Source organism: Prionailurus viverrinus, chromosome A1 (assembly GCF_022837055.1).
Source record: "Prionailurus viverrinus isolate Anna chromosome A1, UM_Priviv_1.0, whole genome shotgun sequence".
In the NCBI taxonomy this organism is placed as follows: domain Eukaryota; kingdom Metazoa; phylum Chordata; class Mammalia; order Carnivora; family Felidae; genus Prionailurus; species Prionailurus viverrinus.
The window spans coordinates 115,331,169-115,348,582 of record NC_062561.1 but is presented as its reverse complement, the minus strand read 5'-3'; the positions used below and the strand labels follow the sequence as shown (position 1 = coordinate 115,348,582).

At 41.5% G+C, this 17,414-nt stretch overlaps 1 protein-coding gene across 3 annotated transcripts in view; it reads right to left on the bottom strand.

Annotated features, from left to right (window-relative positions):
• The window catches only part of KDM3B (lysine demethylase 3B), a 75,891-nt gene that overhangs the window by 21,544 nt on the left and 36,933 nt on the right, over positions 1-17,414 (bottom strand). For all 3 annotated transcript variants that reach the window (XM_047872488.1, XM_047872478.1, XM_047872497.1), the window contains 4 exons: positions 13,976-15,212; positions 12,890-13,091; positions 8,267-8,481; positions 7,417-7,569 (listed from right to left, as the gene is read on the bottom strand). In XM_047872488.1, the coding sequence (XP_047728444.1) occupies positions 7,417-7,569; positions 8,267-8,481; positions 12,890-13,091; positions 13,976-15,212 (1,807 nt within the window). The remainder of the gene's footprint in view (positions 1-7,416; positions 7,570-8,266; positions 8,482-12,889; positions 13,092-13,975; positions 15,213-17,414) is intronic.

Sequence of the window (17,414 nt, the reverse complement as noted above, 5' to 3'; positions counted from 1 at the left end):
TCATGAACCATGAGATCATGACCCAAACTGAAGTCAGACCCTCAACCAACTGAGCCACCTAGGCACCCTTAAATTTATTTTTTGAGAGAGACAGTGTGAGTGGGGGACAGAAAGAGAATTTTAGGCAGGCTCCACGCTGAACACGGAGCCTAACATTGGGCTCCATCCCACAACCCTGGGATCATGACCTGAGCCGAAATCAAGAGATGGATGCTCAATCAACTGAGCCACCAAGGCACCCCATGTGTTTTTTTTTTTTTTTTAATTTAAAAAAAAAAATTTTTTTTTTCAACGTTTATTTATTTTTGGGACAGAGAGAGACAGAGCATGAACGGGGGAGGGGCAGAGAGAGAGGGAGACACAGAATCAGAAACAGGTTCCAGGCTCTGAGCCATCAGCCCAGAGCCTGACGTGGGGCTCGAACTCCCGGACCGCGAGATCGTGACCTGGCTGAAGTCGGACGCTCAACCGACTGCGCCACCCAGGCGCCCCACCCCATGTGTTTCTTACCTATTAATTGAATTTATCCTTAAGCACTTCATGGTTTTTTGATGTTACTATAAATGATATTAATTTAAAAATTCAATTTCTAGTTGCTCATTGACAGCATATAGAAATATAATTGATTTTTGTTCAGTTTGTCCAATAATCTTGCTTAAACTCACTTATTAGTTCTTGTAGCTTTTTTTGTAGATTACTTGGGGTTTTCTTTATTACGTTTTTTTTTTTTTTTAAGTTTATTTGAGAGACAGAGGGAGAGGGAGTGCAAGCAGGGGAGAGGCAGAGAGAATCCCAAGCAGGCTCCATGCTCTCAGCAAAGAGCTCAGCGCAGCTCTTTGAGCTCAATTCCATGAACCGAGCTGAAACCAAGATTCAGAGAGTTAACTGACTGAGCCACCCAGGCGCCCCACCCAACGTGGGGCACAAACCCATGGCCCCAGATCAAGAGCCATATGCTCTTCCGACCAAGCCCGGCAGGAAGCCCTCCTTGGGGTTTTCTATATAGATGATCATGTCACCTGAGAATAAAACACATTTTACTTGGGGCACCTGGGTGGCTCAGTTGGTTAAATGGCTGACTTTGGCTCGGGTCATGATCTCACGGCTCATGAGTTTGAGCCCTGCATCAGGCTTGCTCCTGTCAGTGTAGAGCCTGCTTCCAATCTTCTGTCCCGTCCTTCTCTCCCTCACTTGCTGTCTCTCTTTCAAAAATAAATAAATTCTTAAAATTTTTTTTTTACTTCATTCCAGTATATGCTTTTTGCGGGAGGGATGGCATTATGCTTTTGTCTTTTATTTCTCATGCTGACTAGTAACTCCAGCTCAGTGCTGAATAGAAGCTGTGAAAACAGGTATTTTTGTTTGCTCCTGATCTTAAGGAGAAATATTCAGTCTCTTACATTATGTAAGATGTTCCTATCTATACCTAGGTTCAGTGTTTTTCGACCCTTATTTCTTTATCACTTCCCTCCCAAGACCTTTATAGACATTTTTTTTTTTTTTGGTAATTATACTACCCACCCCAAGAAAACTGAATGCAAGATACACTACAGATCTGTATTGTATATACTGTTTCATTTTCCTTCTTCTTTTGAATTAACTGCTTTTGTATGATTTGCCTTTGTCTCCACTTTTGGCTGACTGGCTATATACACCTCTTTATTTGCTACTGTTTGTTCTTGGGCTTGTAGTATCTCTAGCTTACCACAGTCTGTCTTCAAATAGTATACCATTCTTCACACACTGTGTAAGATTCTTATATTCTTCCATTTCCCCTTCCTTTCCTTTGTGCTATTACATATTTTAATTTTACACATTTTAAAAAATTTTTTAATGTTTATTTTTGAGGGAGACAGAGTGCAAGCAGGGGAGGGGCAGAGAGAGAGAGAGAGAGAGACAGACAGACAGACAGACAGACAGAAAGACAGACAGACAGACAGAATCCAAAGCAGGCTCCAGGCTCTGAGCTATCAGCAAAGAGCCCAATGCTGGGCTTGAACCCACAAATCATGAGATCATGACCTGAGCCGAAGTTGGATGTTTAACCAACTGAGCCACCCAGGCACCCCTAATTTTACACATTATAAGTCCCAAATTACTTTGTTACTTTTGCTTTAAACAATTATCTTTTAAAAAGTTTAAAAATAAGAAAAAGTCTTTTATATGTAGTCACATATTTACCCATAGATGTTCTTCATTCCTTTGTGTAAATCCAAATTCCCTTACTGTATCTTTTTTTCCCCTTGAATAACTACCTTTGTTTGCACTGTGAATCTGCTGGTGATGAATTCTACCAGCTTTTCTTTGTCTGAAAGACTAATTTCACTCTCGTTTTTGAAGATATTCTCACTAGGTATGAATTTTAGGTTAATAATTGGTTTTCAGCACTTTAAGATGCTGTTCCGTTGTCTTCAGTGGAAGTGCGTTTCTGACAACTTGGCTGTCATCTTTGTTAGTTTGTATATATAAAGTACTTTTTTCCCCCTCTTGTGATTTTCAGATTTTCTCCTTATTGCTTTTCAGTAAGGTGGGTAATGATGTGCTTTGGTGTGGTTTTCTTTTAATTTAAAAAATGTTTATTTTTGAGAAAGAGAGACAGAGTGCAAGCAGCGGAGGGACACAGAAAGAGGGAGACACAGAATCGGAAGCAGGCTCCAGGCTCTGAGCTGTCAGCAGAGCCCGACAAGAGGCTCAAACACACAAACTATGGGATCATGACCTGGGCCAAAGTTGGATGTTTAACCACTGAGCCACCCATGTGCCCATGCTTCTTCTATTTGAGATTTATTGTTGATTTGTGGTTTTATAGCTTTTTCATCAAATTTGGAAAATTTTTGGAATTTTTCAGGTATTTTTTGTATCTGCTCTCTGACCATTTCTCTTTCTGAAACTCTAGTTAAAGTTCTGGCAGGCTGCCTGATATTTCCTATACATAAACAAGGCACTCTTTAACTTATAAATTTAAGTCTTTCTTCTCTCTGTGCTTAGTTTTGGATAGTTTCTATTGTTACATCTTTAAATTCAGCTTCTTGTGCAGTATCTAATTTGCCATTAATCCCACCTAGCATAATTTTTTGGGGATTTTTTAATCTCTAGACCATTTATTTGGGTCTTTTATGTATTTTCTATTTCTCTCATATTTCCCTTTATGTATTTATTTTTATTTTTTGAGAAAGAGAGAGAGAGAGAGACGGAGGGAGAGGGAGAGCGAGTGAGCATGTGCTTGAGTGAGGAAGGGGCAGAGGGAGGGGGAAAATCCATGCCCAGTGTGGAGCCCAACATGGGGTTTGATCTCACTACCGTGAGATGATGAATTGAGCCGAAATCGAGTCGGATGTTCAACCAGCTGAAATCAAGAGTCGGATGCTCAATTGACTGAGTTACCCAGGCGCTCTTCCCTTTATGTCTTTAAATATATTCATATGATTTATAATTGCTGCTTTAAGGCCTTTTTACAGTAATTCTATCATCACTGTCATTTCTGGATGTGTTTCTATTGAATGTTTCTTTCCCCCAGATTATTGGTCACATTCTTTTTTGCATACTTGATTATTCTTTTATTTAACAAAACTTTATCACTAAAGTATAGTTGACATGTACAGTTAACATACTAAAGTAGTTCCGGTGTACAACACAGTGATTTGACAATTCTATACATTATGCAATGCTCACTATAATAAATGTAGTTGCCATATGTCACCATACAATGTCATTACAATATTATTGACTATATTCTCTGTGTCATACTTTTGACTTATTTATCATTGGAAGTTTGTACTGCTTACTCCCTGATACGTATTTCACTCGCCCCACCCCCATTGCCTCCCTTCTGGCAATCACTAGTTTGTTTTCTGCATTTATGAGTTTGTCTTGTTTTTTTTTTTTAATTTTTATTTTTTTTTTAAAGTTTCATTTTTGAGAGAGAAAGCAAGAGTAGGGGAGGAGCAGAGAGAGAGGGAGACAGAGCAAGTGAAGCGGGCTCTGCACTGACAGCAGAGAGCCCAATGTGGGGCTTGAACTCACAAACCATGAGATCATGACCTGAGCAAAAGCTGGATGCTTAACCGACTGAGCCACCCAGGCACCCCTATTTTTTTAAAGTGGTTTCTATGCTCAACGTGGAGCGTGAACTCATGTTCCCAGGATCAAGACATGCATGCTCTAGTGACTGAGCCAGAGAGGCACCCCCGTTTTGTTTTTTAGATTCCACATGTAAGTGAAAAATATGGTATCTTTATTTCACTTAGTGTAATACCCTGTATGTCCATCTCTGTTGCTGCAAGCGGCAAGATGTCATAGTTTTTTATGGCCAAGTAATATTCCATAATGTATATGTAGGTGTATACATGTATATACACACTTAGGCTACTTCTATATCTTGCCTGTTGTAAATAACAGTGCAGTAAACATAGGGGTGCATATATCTTTTTGAATTAGTGTTTCCATCTTCTTTGAGTAATTACCCAGTAGTGGAATTACTGGATTGCATTTCTGTATTTTATTTTTTGAGAGACTTCCACACTGTTTCCACAGTGGCTACACAGATTTACATTGCCACCAACAATGCACAACTGTTCCTTTTATTTCCACACCCTCCCCAACACTTGTCATTTCTTGTCTTTTTGATACTAGCCATTCTGACAGGTGTGAGGTGGTATCTCATTGTAGTTTTTATGTGCATTTACCTGATGAGAGTGATGTGCAGCGTGTCTTCATGTATCTTTTGGCCATCTGTAGGTCTTCTTTGAAAAAATGTCTATGCAGGTCCTCTGCCCACTTTTTAATCAGGCAGTTTTAGTTTTGTTTTTTTTTTTTTTTTTTTTGGTGTTGAGTTGTGTAAGTATTCTAGTTTGGATATTAACTCTTTATTGGATATATCATTTGCAAATATCAAATATCTTTTCCCATTCAGAAGGTTGCCTTTTTGTTTTGTTGGTGGTTTCCTTTGCTGTGCAAAAGCTTTCATTTATTTTTCTTTTGTTTTCCTTGCCTGAGGAGACATATCCAGAAAAATGTTGCTATGGCCAGTGCCCAAGAGATTACTGCCTGTGTTTTCTTACCGGTGTTTTATGGTTTTGGGTCTCACATTTAATTCTTTAATCCATTTTGAGTTTATTTTTGTGTATGGGGTAAGGGGGTAGTCCAGTTTCATTCCTTTGCATGTAGCTGTCTAGTTTTCTCAGCACCATTTACTTAAGAGACTCACACCTGATTATGCTTTTTTTTTTTTTTTTTTAAGTAAACTCTATCCTCATTGGGGGGCTCAAACTAAAGACCTTGGCTCTACCAAATGAGCCAGCCATTTAGCTGATTATTACTCATACCCTGATTTTTCCTGATTGAATGCAGAGCTTTGTGACTTTAATGTTTCAGAGTACTGGATTTTGTTGTAATCCTTTAAAGAATGTTTGATTTTAGTCTGGTGCATAGTTAAGTAACCTGCAGATCAGTTTGATCCCTCCAAGGCTTGCTTTACACTTTGTTATGGCATCTCCACAGCAGCCATTATTCTAGGACTACATTAGTCCCACTGCTAAAACGTGACCATTGTGCACTCTTATCCAGAGTCTTTCCAGTCTGGCTCGTGGCAATACAAATGGTAAGTTCTGGAAATTATTCAGTCAATTGCTTTCTGAAAGTTCCTTTTTGGGCCTTAAGGAGTTTCACCTCATGTGTGTGCAGATCACTACAGAGCCAAAAACTGAGGTGATCTCTCTGCAGTTCTAACGTCTTCAGCACTCTGCCTCACTCTTCTCAGACTCTTCTCTTTTTCAGTTCAGTGAGACTGTCAAACCGTTGTAGTTGCTTTTCCCTCTACTACAGCCTGGAAACTGCCTGCGGGCAGTAAACAGGAGCAATTGTAGGATGTGCCTTGTTTCTTCCCTTCTCTTAAGAGACAGACTCATGCTGCCTGCTGTCCAATGTTTAAATCCATGATTTCATATATTTAGTCTGGTTTTCTTATTGTTTATGGCAGGAGGGCAATTCCTGTAGAAGTTAATCTTTCGTGGGCAGAAGTGGAAGATCTAATAGCTACATAACACATAGTACTTAGTAGATGTCAGGCCCTGTGCTAACCATTTCAAGTACATGATCTCATTTAATCCTCACAACAATGCTGTGAGAGAAATACTCATATTATCTTTGTTTTATAGATAAGGAAACTGAAGCTCTGAGGGATTAAGAAAATAGCCTAAGATACCACAGGTGGTGTAAAAGATGTGGAAGTAGGATTCAAATCCCAGTTGCATACCTCTAAACCACCATGTTCCAATGGTTGCACAATATCTCTGAAGAGGGAAGAATGAGGTTAAGGGACAAGTAGTAAGATAAAGCAAGGAAAAAAGGAAGCACAAGATTTGAATAGCCTTTTTCCAAAGATGAATACAGCCAACAAGCACATGAAAAGACGGTCAACACCATTAGTCACCAGGGAAATGCAAATCAGAATCACACAATGAAACAGGGACTACTTCATAGCCACTGTGATGGCTATAACCTAAAAGGCAGACAATAATAAGCATTGGCAAAGACGTGGAAAAAGTGGAAGCCTGGTGCATTGCTAGTGGGATTATAAAATGATGTAGCTACTATGGAATACAACTTGCCAGTTTCTGAAAGAATTAAAAACATAGGACTGCCATATAACACATAAAATCCATTAGGTATATACTCAAAAGAAATGAAAACCTATGTTCACACAAAAATCTGTACACAAATGTTCATAGTGGTACTTTTCATAATAGCTCAAAACAGACACAACCTACATGTCCACTGACTAATGAATGGATAGACAAAATATAATATACCCATACAATGGAATATTATTTGGCAACACAAAAGAATGAGTTAATGATACGTGCTATCACATGGATGAAGCTTTAAAACAGTATGCTAAAATGAAAGAAGTCAAGTCACAGGAGGCCAATATCGTATGATTCCATTTATATGACATGTACAGAACAGGGAGAGATGAGACAGTAAGAAGATTAATGGTTACCAAGGGTTGAGGAGAGGGAGAAAAATAGGGAGTTAGTGCTACAGGTTACATTTTTTTTTGGAATGACAAAAGTGAAATTTGATAGTGGAAATGGTTGCACAACCTTGAGAATATACTAGAAACTTTTGAATTGTACACTTTAAAAGGGTGAATTTTATGGCATGTGAATTATATCTCAATAAAGATGCTGTTAAAAAAAAAAAAAAACACACAAGGGAAGATGAAGAATAACTCTCCTTGGATTGTTTTAGCCTTCCCAGTTAGGCTGGAATATTGGCAACCATAACGCCTCATAATGCAACAAAAATGAGTGAAGCTAAGCAGCTAAAATGGGGGCACAAACCCATTCTTGCTTCAAGTCCCATACCTCCAATGACAGGTTACCTTTAGAATTGAACAGGACAATATTTGCTCACCACTGCGCGGACGGCTTTTTCTGAGCCTGTAACAGTCAAGGCAGACCCCAAATCCACATTTGCGACAAACCCAGTGGATGTTGAAGAGAGTTGTTTCACATACATCACACATCTCCCGCACACCACGCACTGCTCGCTTCCATGCCACTTTCTCTGGTGGAAAGAGGAAGAGGGATATTGTTGGCATTGATCATCCTGAATAACAGTAAAAGACTACAGATCCACTGACTGCTCCTCAAACTGTTTTGTCCAGCAATCAAACTCAAAGATGCAAGAAGTTAGTGTTTCTATAAATGTAAGAGAAAAAAATAGATGGAATTGTTAATATTTCTAAACAAGTGTCAACGATATAAATGCCACGTGTTGTTACTTAAAGATACTGTAAAAATGTCAATGTGGGGGAGTCTGAAATAAGAGGATTCTTCACTTGAAATGTAGGGTATAATGTCTTGGGAGAATTTTCCTTGGTGTAGAAATAGGGTACAGTATCTCACAGATATGGAAACATCATCAATGTCTGAATAACAGCGGGTTCTAGGTATGAAACATTGCTCCCACTAGCACTTCATCTACTCACAAACCACATAATATCACTTACTAATACAAATAGGTTCAAAGCAAACTCAAAGTATTTAGAGTGACCCAAACCCAGACAGGGATCAAGGAAGGAATAATGTCTGCTGGATATAGTTAGAGCCTCAGCTCCTTAGTTTGCTACAAAGAGAAGTCTTATCAGTCTTAATTTGTCCACAGAGAATGCCATTTGTCACTCCTTCTACTCCTGTGACGTAACAGAAAATACAAGTTCCCAAATAGAAGTGCCTGGAAGACAAGGAAGTGGGTGTCTTACGATGTGGCTCCACCATCATCATGGCCTCTTTCTCTGACATCACGAGCTGGCAGAACTGGTCCCCAACGTTGGCCAGGATGTATTTTGAGGTTTCTAGGTCTATTCCTTCTGCAAGGGAGGAAGAGGGAATCCACAGGTTCATGGCATCAGGGTCACTTTGCTGGGGACTCAGAAACCCCTCCACACGGAGTACTCCCTTTCGAGTGAAGATCAACCTGAGATAGGAAGGCAGATAATCAAATACATGGTAAACAGCAGCCATGCAAACTAAAACACACCTAAAAGCCTAGGATCTACAAAAATTAAATGAGCCTTAAAAGGCATTAGAGTGCATTAAGAATTTTCACCCTAGTGGGGCACCTGGCTAGCTCAGTCAGAAAAGCATGTGACTCTTGATCTTGGGTTTATGAGTTCCATCCCCACATTGGGTGTAGACATATTTAAAAAGGAAAAAAAAAAGGGTACCTGGGTGGCTCAGTCGGTTAAGCGTCCGACCTCGGCTCAGGTCATGATCTTGCGGTTCGTGAGTTCAAGCCCCCGTCGGGCTCTGTGCTGACCGCTCAGAGCCTGGAGCCTGTTTCAGATTCTGTGTCTCCCTCTCTCTCTCTGACCCTCCCCCGTTCATGCCCTGTCTCTCTCTGTCTCAAAAATAAATAAATGTAGGGGCGCCTGGGTGGCGCAGTTGGTTAAGCGGCCGACTTCAGCTCAGGTCACGATCTCACGGTCCGTGAGTTCGAGCCCCGCGTCGGGCTGTGGGCTGATGGCTCAGAGCCTGGAGCCTGTTTCCGATTCTGTGTCTCCCTCTCTCTCTGCCCCTGCCCCGTTCATGCTCTGTCTCTCTCTGTCCCAAAAAATAAAATAAAATGTTGAAAAAAAAAAATTAAAAAAAAATAAATAAATAAATGTAAAAAAATAAAAAAATTTAAAAATTTAAAAAAAAAGGAAAAAAAATTTTTTTTAAGTTTATTCATTTACTCTGAGAAAGAAAGAATGTTAGAGGGATAGATACGGGCAGAGATAGGGAGAAAAAAGAATCCCAAGGAGGCTCCACGCCATGAGCACAGAGCCTGATGTGAGGCTTGATCTCATGAGCTGTGAGATCATGACCTGAGCCAACATCAAGAGTCAGATGCTTAACTGGCTGAACCACACAGGCACCCCTCCAAATTTTATTTATCTATTTTTTTTAATGTTTATTTATTTTTGAGACAGAGAGAGAGACAGAGTGTAGCGGGGGAGGAGCAGAGACGGAGGGAGACACAGAATCTGAAGCAGGTTCCAGGCTCCAAGCTGTCAGCACAGAGCCCAATGTGGCGCTTGAACTCACCAACCATGATATCATGACCTGAGCCAGAGTCAGACGCTTATCCAACTGAGCCAGCCAGGTGCCCCCAAATTTTGTTTAAAAACTAATTTTCAAAAAATAAAAACAAAACAAAAAAATAAAAATAAAAACGAATTTTCACCCTATTTGACCAACACAGTACACATTCTCTGCAATAGTAGAAAGGCTTATTATTAACACTTAATATGTCTGGGTTCTTTAAAAAGCTGTGTCAAGAAACATCTTTCAGTTTCTCTATCCACCTGAGTGGTGTGCACCCACACCACTGAATGTGACCAGAGGAAAACAGCCATGCTCATTGTCACATTTGAAATTCACGTCTAACTATGTCAGCTGAGCCCTTCATGTTGCCTTCCAGTTACAACAGTTTCCTGGTGCACGCCCTCTCCTAGATGCCTGTTTTGTAGCTTCTCTTTTCTTTTCTAACCTCCAATATAATTCTCTCATGAGGACCTTGTTATGTATTCCATGAAGAAAATACAAGGAGTCAGAAGAGATGTCCCCCAAGTTCCCAACACCATACTACCATGCCTTCCTGCAACTGGGCCCATGTTCCATCTGACGTGCTGCTGCTAGGAATGAACTAGGATCCCAGCGAAGACCAATCTCTCCACCTATGCTCTACATCCTCTACATCCTCTCACGTAGGCAGCCCTCCACATATTCTTTCTTCTACATCATCTATCTTCCTCTCTACTGAATCATTCTTGTATTTGAACTATCTCAAAAATTCTCTAAGAATTTTCTATCTCAAAAATCCTCTCGATCCCACACCCCCCTCCATTTATCTGCTTGTAAGAGCAATGTTTCTTGACCGAGTTGTCTATACTGATTGTTACCAGCTCCTCTTCCCTTTCATTTTCTTACTCCACTCCAATCAGGCTTTCCCTCACCAACATACCAAAACCGTTTTTTGACAAGGTCATTACCCCTCATTAAATCCAACGGTCACTTTCTGTTCTCATCTGACTTGACCCAATCCCCAGTATTTGCCAGAGTTCATTATTCCTTCCTGGAAATACTTTCTTCACTTGCCTTCCAGGATACCTTACTGGCTGTTCTTTCTTAGCTGCCTTTACTAGCTCCTCCTCATCTTTCCCATCTGTCAGTGTGGGAGAACTCCAGGACTCGGTCCTAGGAATGCTTTTCTTCTTTGTCTACATTTGGACTCTTTCAGTAATCTCAATTAGGATTAAATACCTGATGACATCGAAATTTTTATCTGCCTGGACTTTTCCCCTCAACTCTAGAGTTGAGTTTCCAGCTGCCCTTTCAACATCTCCATCTAGAAATCTTTTTTTTTTTTTTAAGTTTATTCATTTATTTTTGAGAGAGAGAGAGAAAGAGAGAGAGAGAGAGAGAGAGAGAGAGAGAGTGAGTGAGAGAGAAAGAGAGAGTGTTAGTTAATTCAGAGGAGGGGCAGAGAGAGAGGGAGAGAGAGAGAATCCCAAGCAGGCTCTGCCCTGTCAGCATGGAGCCTGATGCGGGGCCCTAACCCAAAAACCCTGATTTCATGACCTGAGCCAAAATCAAAAGTTGGACATTCAACCGACAGAGCCACCCAGGTGCCCCTCAATCTAGAAATCTAATAGGCATCTCAAATTTTACATGCCCAAATTAAAAGTTCCCATTTTCTTCCCCAAACCCGCTTTTCCCTAAGGAATCTCCTTATCAGTAAATTGCAGTCCCATTTTTCCAGTTTTCAGGTCAAAAGCTGTAGAATCCATTTCTTCTTTCATGCTCCACATCTGATCAATCAGAAAATCCTGTGAGTTCTACCTTCAAAATATATCCTTAATCCAACTGGACTCATCACTTCCATCACTAAGCTACTGTCATTCTCACCTGGATAATTCCAACAGCCTCCTAATTTCTCTGTGCTCCTGCCTTTGCTTCAATATAATCTATCCTCAGTAAGGTAGTCACAGTGATCCTTTAAAACATTCCTCAGTGTCACTCATCAACTCAAAACCTCCAATGACTTCTTATTCAGCACAAAAGCCAAGGCCCTTAGATTAGTCCTTTAAAATATGGACTCATCATTAATTTTGTGACCTCAATTCCCCTGCCCCCATTCTGTATTTTAGCCACCCTAGGTCCACAAACACACCAGGAATATTCCAACCTCAGGACAGTTGCCCTTGTGCCCTCTACCGGAAAACTTGTCTCTCAGAGACATGTGTGGTCCACTCCCTCACCTCCTTCATGTCTTTACTCAAGTCTTACTTATCTTCTCAAGTCATCCTATTTAAACTATAGCCTCTCTAGGGGCGCCTGGGTGGTTCGGTGAGTGGAGTGTCTGACTTTGGCTCAGGTCAGGATCTTGTGGTTCGTGAGTTGGAGCCCCGCATTGGGCTCACTGCTATCAGCACATGGCCTGCTTTGGATCCTCTGTGCCCCACTCCCTCTGCCTCTCCCTCGCTCACATGCACATGCTCTCTCTCAAAAAAAACAAAAACAAAAACCCCCCACTAAACTGTAGGCTTTCTAACCTCCCCACGGTTCAATCCTCTTTCCTGTCCTTATTTTTCTCAGTTATTAACAGCTAACATGCCATACATTTAATCTCTTTTCCTTATTTATTGTCTGCCTCCTCAGCAAACCTCTGAAGGGCTAGATTTTTATGGTTTTATACAGTGTTTAATCCTCAATGCCTACAACGATGGCTGGCACAGAGTATGTGCTCAGTAAACATTTGCAGAGTAAGTGAAGCTACACTATGTGGATAAATCATTTGGATTTCTGTATCTTAAAAATTAAGAATTCTTGGAAGATTGTTTAGAAGAAATTCTTCTTCTACGTTTATCAAGCAGGAAAAAGTGACTATCTGCTGTTTGGTAAAAGCAGAGGATACTCCCAGGATTTTCATCAGTTATATCTATTCCAAAGACACTTCACAGTATCTCCTCATCTTACTTGCCCTTCTCCCTGAGACTCAAGTTACTCTAGCACTGTAGAGGAATTAAGGGTCGGACACATCCATAATACAAAATAGCATCCTCTGCTTCTACCACTGGTTTCAAATGGAATCCAAATTAGGAATGACTCAACGTAGTTCAGGGGCCAGCGGCTGAGCTGTTCAGTTCCCTAAGGACAAAGCCACAAGTCACTTCACAATCCAAACTGAATGGCTACTATGGATAGAGCCTCAGCAAAGACTCAAGAGCAAACAGGTTAAGGAAAACAAGGAATAGACTGGACATATGCTTACAGATTCAGAGAGTGGGAGTTGTATATCACTATTGGAAAGTGGGAAGGAGACAGGCAGGTTTGGGTACCTCCGGAAGTGAAAGAAGCGGCAGGCCACAGTGGAATCATCTTGCTCCTGTTCTTTAAACTTCCGATACCGCTCCAGGCGGCATTCCCGACACTTGTGCAGGTGAGGAGCTACATTGATGCATGACCCATCCTGCAGGAAGGGCTCTCCAGACTGCTTCAGCTTCTTCACCTTGCTCACATCTTTTAGCACTGACTGGCCAACTGTGGCAAGGGAAGGAGAAATAGTTGGTCATGATTGGTATTAATGAGACCTAATAACATAATCCTCTTGGGGATGAATTCTTGTCCTGACCTGGGTCATTGCTCCTTGCCATGGCTGGGCTTGTGTGCATCATGTCCAGCCGTGACAGAAAGGGAGGGAGCCAAGAGGCTTCAAAAGGAAGCTAAGGACCATGGAGAATTTGTGGGCATTGCCCCATTACAAGGAAACAACTCTGGTATGGGTGAGGAAAACCCAAGAAGGCAGAAGGTAGCCACTTGCCTCTAGATTCTCAGGATACGACTGTTCTACTAATCACAGACTGTTGGGTCCCCATGGTACCAATTCCTAATGACAATAGTAATGGACGCTTGCCCTTACACATTTCTGGGCTAGAAGCTCACAGCATAGGAGTTAATGGCTTTTGGAAGAGGTGTTAAAACCTGCTATATGTAACAGAGAGAAGTAAATTTGAGGGGTGATTCTTTTTGCCTAATTAAGTCTATGAAAGGCTGCTATGTGAGAACAGAGTCCAGTACTCAGTAATTCCTCTAAAGTAAATTAAAGAGGATGGGCCAAAGAGAAGTAGAAAGGGATGAGAAAAACACCGGGAAAGAACTCTTGACTGAAAGGAGTATCAGGGGTCTTCCCTTTCTCTGTCCTCATTATACAGGTAGATATCCTTCTTACAGTGTTGGGGTTTAGACGCAATCCTGCCCTGAACCAACAGGTCTGATGAGGGGCCTCTAATAGGCCCTTTTGGCCATGTTATTCTATGTGATTACAGAACTTTCCATCAAAGAAAGGGCTTCTGCTGCCCAAGACCACAATAGGCATTCGAAGCCAGTGCCAGAGCCAAGCCCATGAATAAGCCCAGCAAGATCACCTTTCAGGGGGGCGGTCCGTGGCCGGCCCTTCGGGGCCTGCTTCCCTTTGCCTTTGCCCAGTAATAGCTCAGCACTGCGCTCCCCATTGGGGCCCAGCTTTCCCATCAGGTGCTCTGGAATCCCCTTCAGGCCAGTCTTGGCCTGCAGCTGCTCCTCAGAGTCGCTCAAATCTGATAGGTCACTGTTGGTACTTGAGTCCGAGTCCTGTCTGCAAGCCAAGCTTCGCTCATCCAGTGAGAACCTTTTCACAGCTTCAAAAGGAGCTTTGTTCTCCTGTGAAAAATCTGCTGGGGAGGACAGAAAGCTGCCTGAGTGCCTGCCAAAGACGTTACTAAAGGTTTTGAGGAGGGGATTGTCCTGTTGCCCAGGCCCCACAGTTGGCCTCTCCTCTGTGGGGCTGGAGGAGAGAGTAGGCATCTCAATGGGTTGGGTGAGGCTGCTGGTGGGTGAACTGGAGCGGCCATTCCCCATGGCAGAGAGGCTCGGACCCCCGGTGGTAAGAGTTGAGCCCAGAACACCAGACACCAGTTTGGAGGAGTCAGTTGTGATGAAGAGGGTTTTCTTCTTTGCTAAAGATGCCGAATCTGTAGAAGAGTGAGCCTCGGGCCAGCTGGGTGCTGCCTTAGAGGTGACAGTGGTAGCAGAGGAAGAGCTACCTGACGCCTGAGATGCAAAGCTGCTGAAAGGGCTATGTTCAACTTTCTCCACAAATGCTAGGAAAGGGTTAGAGGGCTCTTCTCGGGATAGTTTAGGGGGTTGTAAAAATAGATTTTCATGACTCTCTGGGGTGCGGGCGTTTAGGAGGCTCCGTGGGAAGGCTGGCGTGAGGGTGGGCATGGACTCTGCAGGCACCTTCCGGTCCACAGAGCTGCCAGCTTTAGAGCCTGATTTAGTGTCTGCTCCAAGAGCCGATCTGCCTTTACACAGGCTCTCAAGGCTTTGTTTGAATGAGTCTCGACTGGAGGAATCATCAGCCAAACTCTCTGAAACGGTAGTGAAGTAGTTACTGGTGGGTAAAGTTTGGGACATGCACTGAAAAAACAAGTTTTTGGAGAGATCAGAGTCTTTCTGAGACTCTGGTGCAGAGCTACACCCAAAAGAGAAACCCAAAGGTTTATTCTCTGTGGCTAGAACCCCATTGGACTGGCTTCTTCCACTTCCAAAAGTCAAAGGTTGTGATGAACTTGGGAGAGATGCTCCAAATCCAGAAGAGGCCAGAACAGTACTTCTTGAATTCTGAAAAGAAGATAGCCTGAATTAGTAATTTTAGTTTCTCTTGACAACCTTACCACCTCTTTCCTGGGCCTAGGCCAACATTTCTTGTGGGTCAAATCAACTTTTCTCCCCTACAATTCCATGAAAACTGCTCTTATAACTAGATTTTTACCAGAGTTAGAGATGACACCTGCCACAGACCACACAGAGGGCATCTGTAACAAGGTGAGCTATAGACAGCAGGATGTCACTCACCCTGCCCCTCCCTTGACTGTTAGCCAACTGGCTGTCACAGTACTAGGAGGCTGTGTAGGATTCTCAGTTTCTACTTGGAAATGGAAGATTCTACCAGGAATTGGAGAAAAGGATTCCTGAACAGACAGATACTAGCTTTTACTCTGAAATGTACCTAGTGACCCTGTTATATTAATCTCCCTCAATGATCTTAGCTACTGTCAAAGTTTCGATTTATTGAAACTAACTGCCCATTTTACAAAAGTGACTTCTGCCCCATAACAAGGAAAAATATTCTCTTTCTTAGTCTGAAACTCCCCAAGATGGACCCTTTTAGAATTTGGCCATTTATTTATGCGTCCAAATCAATCTAAAAGTTGAGTATCTACTTCAATTAAAGTTAGACCTAAAGGTGTTAAATTATCAGGGCATCTGAGTGACTCAGTCGGTTAAGTGCCCGACTTCAGCTCAGGTCAGGATCTCACGGTCCGTGGGTTCGAGCCCCACGTTAGACTGTGCTGACAGCTCGGGAGTCTGGAGCCTGCTTCAGATTCTGTGTCTCCTTCTCTCTCTCTGCCCCTTCCACATTCGTGCTCACTCACTCTCTCTCAAAATAAAAGATGTTAAAAAAAAAAGATGTTGAATTACAAAGCACTCATTACTGAACCCTTCTGTTATCATTAGGATCTAACAAGCCTCCAAACAAGAAAAGTGTAGATACTGATACACCCACCAAACAAAAGCATTCAGCCTAACAAATTGGAGAATGAAAAAAAATTTTCCTTTTTTTCACCTTGTTAATGTTAACTTCTGCATGTAAATAAAAGGTGTGTGCATAAAGAAGGGGAGGATCACTTTCATATATATTATACAAAGAGGGAAACATTCATCCACAGGTGGGTTTGAACATTTAAAATCAACCTTCAGGTAGTAGTAGTAGGATACCATTAAACATTCATTTTAAAACATGGCAAATAAAAATTATTCTAGGAGTGCTTAACAGATATGGAGTTTCCTTCTGGGGTGATGAAAATCACCACTAGAAAGTGGTGATTCTTGTGTAACATTGTGGATGTACTAAATACTACAGTATTGGAACACTTTAAATGGTTAAAATGGTAAATCTAATGGTTATTACTTTTCCACATTAAAAAAAAATTATTCCAGATAAATGAAAGGGCTATTGTTCAAAAAAAGGTGTTAATTTACTTAAGGTACTCATTAAATATGCAAGAAGAGCATACATTAGGACTTTCCTTGAGGATGGCACAGAGGCATGAGAACCAGGCATGCCACCTATGGCTTGTCTCCAGTTGACATTTGCTACAGAGGCTGCTTCAGGGCATTTTAGAGTTAAAAACTTAAAGTTGTTTATTATTTATTTATTTATTTTCTTTAAGGTAAACTCTACTTAGTCAAACTCACGAACCGGAGATCGAGAGTCACATGTTCTACTACCAACTGAGCCAGCCAGTAACCCCATTATACTTTTTCTTTTCCTTCTCACTAATCAACTACTACTGACTTAAACCCCTTCCCAACTAAAAAGAAGAGACAAGAAAGACACAGCCCTAAGAATTGTCTGTTGTTTCATTAAGCAGAATTTGGCCAGAAGCCTTGACACCTGCATGACTCCAAGGATCCAGCATGGGTAGCTTAGGTTTCACTACTAAAGTTACCCTTTGAAAATAAATATACACATGAATGCAAAATAATTTGGATGGTCTTTCATTTTCCTTCACATGATTAAATTCTAAATCCTCTTCTTATAAGAAAGTGATGACAAACTGATTTCAACTTAATTTTTAGGGCAAGAAATTTCCTGGGGGCTATGTCCCTAATTTAGATGTGATACCATAATGAAACATCCTTTTCTGTACTTCTAAATCATATCCCAGGAGAATACCTAGGCTGACACATTACCAAAATCACTGATACAGTCACAGAAACTTCTCCAATCTATTTGGAAAAGAAATGCCCTTTGAATCC